Raw genomic sequence first — 4,969 nt, forward strand, 5'->3', positions numbered from 1 at the left:
AAAGTCTAATGTTTCCCATTATCGTTTTCATTCGGGTGGTTTAGAGCAGTCGTTGGAGATCAGGCAGTGTGTGGATTCTCTCTTCTCTTCTGTACACAAGCCTGCCACTAAATACTAAAAAAAGTTGGTGTAGTCTAATCTCTCCTCATGGAAATACCAATTAATCCTTAAGATCCATCAATAATGTATGTCTGTAATTGTGTTAGGGGTTAGCTAAGGGTTTGGGATGGAAGGAGACCCCGAGAGTCGTTACTGCATAAACAGCACTTAGCACAGCAAGGAAAATGTCCTTTTGCTTTGTAGTTTCCGTTAGAAGATTTGAATTCAGACTTGCAGAAAACCACTGACAGTGACTCGGACAGCGGACAGGGCAGCTGTGAGACAGCCTCTCCAGGTCACTTGAGCAAGGGGACAGCGTCTGTGGATGACAGAGGTCTGTACTATCGCCCTGGTGGGTGGTGCCTCCAACGGTGCATTTTTCTTTTTGCAGATAGTTTTTAGGAAGTTGTCGTTGCAGGAATCTGAACTGCTCCAAACGTGAGCAAACAGCTGTAAATCCCTGAAAAGCGCTTTTTGAGGTACAGAGAGAGAAATAGTAAATGGGGTGCGAGTGCCTCCGTTGCTTATTTCCTTCCTTTTTAGGATGTGCTTGCTCTAAGTTACTGAGTTACTTGCTCTGGGGTTTATCACTGTTTCAAGGCAAGTCACTAATGGGTGGGTGAAGGATTTTCAGCTTTGTCATGTTTAAAGGTTAAAAACCTGTAACATCACTGTGAGTTAACTCTGCGCTGCACTACAGGGAGAAGTGGGCTTTGCAGACTTCAAGGGCTTTGCTGTAGATGCTGACATCGGTGACTTTTAACTCTATGGCTAACTGATCATTAATTAACTTGTGGCATTTCCCTCTTGTTTCGTTCCTTTTGATACGTTTTGTCAGATTCAGAGGATGAGATTTTTGTACGTAAAAAAGCAAAAAGCAAGAAGGTGCTTCAGGACAGTGAGAGCGAAGATGGAGAGGAGGGTGGCTCCTTTGCACAGAGCCATACTCCAGATGGAGATGAGGAAAATGGGGAGGAAAAAGAGAATGTGATTGCCCAGAGGAACCAGAAGCCTCATCGGATTTGCCAAGGCCTGCTAGACAGTGACGACAGTGACACTGGCGACCGACTGCAGGTCGAAAACCCTGGAACGAGCGGAAAGCCTGGCTTGCCTGAGAATGAGATGGGGGAGGAGAGACCCCTGAAGTCTGGGAAAAAGTACAGAAAACATAAACACCACAAACATGGTTCTGAAGAGGAGACAGCAAAAAAAGTGGTAGGAAAATCGAGAAGAAGAAAGGAGAAAAGAATTGAGACCCTTGAACAGCTGAAAAAAAAGAAGAGGCCTGGAGCAGAGGTATGTATTTTGGTGGAAAATCGTTGATGTTTTCTCCGCTGAGTTAAATTTCTGACTGCATTTGGTTTTTCAAAGCTTCTGCGTCGCCAGTGTCCATATTCCTACCGCAGGGGTGGTGTCCACAGGGACACCCGGACTCCAGTTTCACCTGCAAAGAACGTACAGGCCCTAGTGCTTGGTGCTGAAGGCCAGTGCGTGTTGAGCCAGGCAGAAGTGCTTTGAGTTCTTTGGGTTTGGGTGTTCATTAGGAGCAAAACAGCTTTGATGGGTGTTGCAGCTTTTCTCTCTGTGGCTGTGCTCGTTTCTGGAGGAACCTTGGGGTTACTTTCTTGTTGGAATGCTGGTCTCAACAAGTGGCTGCTGGGAGGTTGTGTGTTGCTGTTAATAAAATACATATTTCAAGTGTAGTTTATTCTCTCTGAGCCATTTTGGTCTTCAGTAGTTATTGAAATCCCTTACTTAGCATAGACGTAGGGAGCGCTGCGCCATGAATGACCTGCTCAACTGTGCTGGGCAGGGAGGGTGACTGGCGTGCGGGACACCTCGGGTGCGGGCGTAAAGGCAGCGTGTACTTTTTCTAAATTCTTTCACCAAGACCTTCTGGCAGTAATCTGAAATTAATGTCAAAGACCAAAGGGACCTTCTGAAGTGAATAAAGAAAAACTTTATTCTTGTGGCAAGCAGGTAGATGGTGGCGAGAGGGGTCCTTTTAATGACAGTGGATGTCTTCTTGATGACAAAGAACTTTTTGATAATGGCTTGGAAGAGGAAAATGATTGTCCCCCAGAGGACGAAGAGTCGATAGAATCAATTCGAGCATCAGTGAAAAACAAAATTAAAAAATATAAGGTAATACTTAATAGTGGTGCAAGGTGATTGGTTGTTAATGGGGAGTGTTGGGCCTGAGCATGTGTAAAACTCTCCCTGACGAGGGTGCACCTCTGCTGCACTGGCAGGAGAGAACAGGCCTCTGCCTTTTGTTCACACAGAGGGAGGGCTGTTGTCCTGGAAAGTGATAAAGATAGTGCTGTAGCAGGAGCTTTGCAAGTGAGGGGTTTGTGTTGGGTTACGGGAATACTTGCGGACCAGGGATGATTCTGTTTAACTATTTTTTACTTTGGACTTGTTTGTCCTTAGCAGTGTCTGTGTGCCAGGCAAATAAATGAATCTCTTCTTGTGCCCCGTAGAACAAAGAACGGTTTTCTGAGGATGAAGGTTACAGGCATGTATCTGATGATGAGAATGAGGAACCCGTATTAAAAGAACCAAAAAGGAAGGTGAAGTATCCTTCTTTTTAAAGCTCTGCATTTGTTGTCATGACTCAAATGTTTTTTGTATGCACACAGTCCAATGTTGTTGTTCATTCGCTGTTTTTAATCTTTTTTAACTGGCTGCTTTATTCGGATTGCTTTCTATTTGAAAGGGGAAAATAAGCTATTTGAAAGGGGAAAATAAGCTATTTAAAAGTGGAGCTGGAGTCCCGTGTTTTGGTTTGAGACTTCAGAAGCCTTTCTTTTCTTTCCTTAAGGAGCGGAAAGCAGCAAGGTTGAGTAAAGAAGCCATTAAACAACTGCACAGTGAGACCCAACGACTTATTAGAGGTGAAGCTTGAATTCTTTGTATGTAAAGGGGTATAAGCTGTTAAGAAATGTAGGGGAGAAATGAAAGAATTTATCCAAAAGTGTGGACCCTTCTCTCACCTGGCATGAGCTATTTAGAGTTGAAAGGTGCAAGGTGATTTTTGTTCAAGGACCTGTTAAAAGGTATCGTTGTAACAAATGAAAAAATTGTGCAGACACTCGAGCCTGTAAACTTTTTGTGTGAAGTTAGTGCAGTGTTTGAAGTGTTCAGTAGGCCTGTAAAGAATTTCAGAGATAGCAAGTAAATGCCTTGGGTGATGTTTTAAATCTTCTTTCACATCCTGTCTCTCACAGAATCATCTGTGTCTCTCCCATATCATGTACCTGAGACCAAAAGCGTTCATGACTTCTTCAAGTGCAGACCTCGACCAGTGTGGCAAGGAAATGCCATGGCATTGCTGAAGTAAGGACTTAAGCCTTCCTCCCGTTTTCTCATACCTTTTGAGGATATCCCAGCTTTGCTTTTGAGGGTGACCAGACTTTGGCATGCTCTAAGGGTTGTGTGACATACACACCCTGCTCTGGGTACAGCCACAGCTTTTTGCTGGCTTAATTTTCGCTGCCGCTTTGACTAGAAAGTTTCGTGAAAAAACTTTCTTAGGCTCTTTTATTTCTGTGAACAGCTGGAAATTAGGAGTATGTCACTGACAGATTTCTTTTGCCCTTTGTTAGGTCAAATAAATACCAGCTATCCCTAAATGAGGAATCTGCAGACACTGAGAACTTGAGCATGGATTGCAAAGATGGGCGAAGGGAAGGTGATCAGTCAGCAGCTCACGAACCAGAAACAAGCCTTGGCAGAGATGCTGCTGCTGCTGTGAGTGAGCCCCTTGCTGATGAAGGAGAGAGCTTGACAGAAGACTGTGCTGAACAACCCAGGCAGAACAGTGGTAATTCTACAGCTGGGACTGGATTGGCTGGTAATAACTCAGATCAGCAGCACTGTGGCTCCCTGAGCACTGATGGGACTGAACAACAGGAGAATGACATCCCTCCAGCAGCTGGAGATGCACTTGAGCCAAGAGGTGAAACAGCACCAGACATCCCACATGAAGAAAGCAACCATCAAGCAGGGCCTGGACTGGTGGCACAACCAGAGAAAGTGAAGAAGTCCAAGCTGGAAAAACTCCGTGAGCTGGGAATAGACCTGTCCATCCAGCCAAGGATCTGCTCTGGCAAGGAATCCTTTATAAACCTCGATGAATCAGATTCAAATAGAGGTATTGCTCTCAGGGTTGTAAGCCTGTCATATTTTCCTGAGTAACAGAGTTCGTCTGACCGCAGCTGGGCAATCTCCGAGCAGTGGGGAGGGGTTAGAGCAGTCAGGCACCTTCACTTACTGGTACGGGTTCTTTGCTCAGTGCTGGTGTCCCTTTTCTTTCAGCTGATGTTTAAAAGGGAAGTTCTGAGTCCTTAATGTCTGAAGGCTTGAAGGAGTGCTCAGCGATACCTGTTTAATGATGGGTGACCCATTTCCGTTCTGCTGGTACTTAAGGCACATGGGAGCACTTTTCCAGCTTGATTCAAAACATGCAGTAATTACCAGGGAGCAAAACTGGCCGGTGCTCCAGAGGGTTCACCGCTGGCTTGGGGGCTGGAGAGCAAGCAAAAATTTCCTTCTATAGCCAGGTTTCAAATGTGTCCTGAGTACTGGAATTTGAACATCTATCAATGAATCTTAAATAGCTGACCTTGTTTTGGGGAAAGATTGCAAGTTCTCCAGACCGACTCGATACAACTTTAACACTCAATGCTTTTAAATACTACCAAATGTAATTTAATTTGCATTTTGAAATGTAATTAATGTGTATTTAAAGAACTGGAAGCCTTGAAAGCACGTTTCTTGAAACACACTCTGCGAACATCAAAATCCAAAGGTGAACGGACCGTAAACATGAACATCATTCGTAAGGAGACAACATCTGAAGGGAAAG

General features: G+C 44.6%; 1 protein-coding gene across 1 annotated transcript in view; it reads left to right on the forward strand.

Moving 5' to 3' along the window:
• Positions 1 to 303: 303 nt before the first annotated feature.
• The window catches only part of CLSPN (claspin), a gene marked incomplete at its 5' end in the record, with an annotated part of 13,257 nt that continues 8,591 nt past the window's right edge, over positions 304 to 4,969 (forward strand). Inside the window, 8 exon segments of the mRNA XM_010135519.1 lie at positions 304 to 420; positions 946 to 1,399; positions 2,054 to 2,244; positions 2,583 to 2,672; positions 2,924 to 2,996; positions 3,330 to 3,438; positions 3,708 to 4,255; positions 4,853 to 4,964. Coding sequence (XP_010133821.1) covers positions 304 to 420; positions 946 to 1,399; positions 2,054 to 2,244; positions 2,583 to 2,672; positions 2,924 to 2,996; positions 3,330 to 3,438; positions 3,708 to 4,255; positions 4,853 to 4,964 — 1,694 coding nt within the window.

The sequence above is a fragment of the Buceros rhinoceros genome, unplaced genomic scaffold (genome assembly GCF_000710305.1).
Source record: "Buceros rhinoceros silvestris isolate BGI_N320 unplaced genomic scaffold, ASM71030v1 scaffold16574, whole genome shotgun sequence".
NCBI classification, from domain to species: domain Eukaryota; kingdom Metazoa; phylum Chordata; class Aves; order Bucerotiformes; family Bucerotidae; genus Buceros; species Buceros rhinoceros.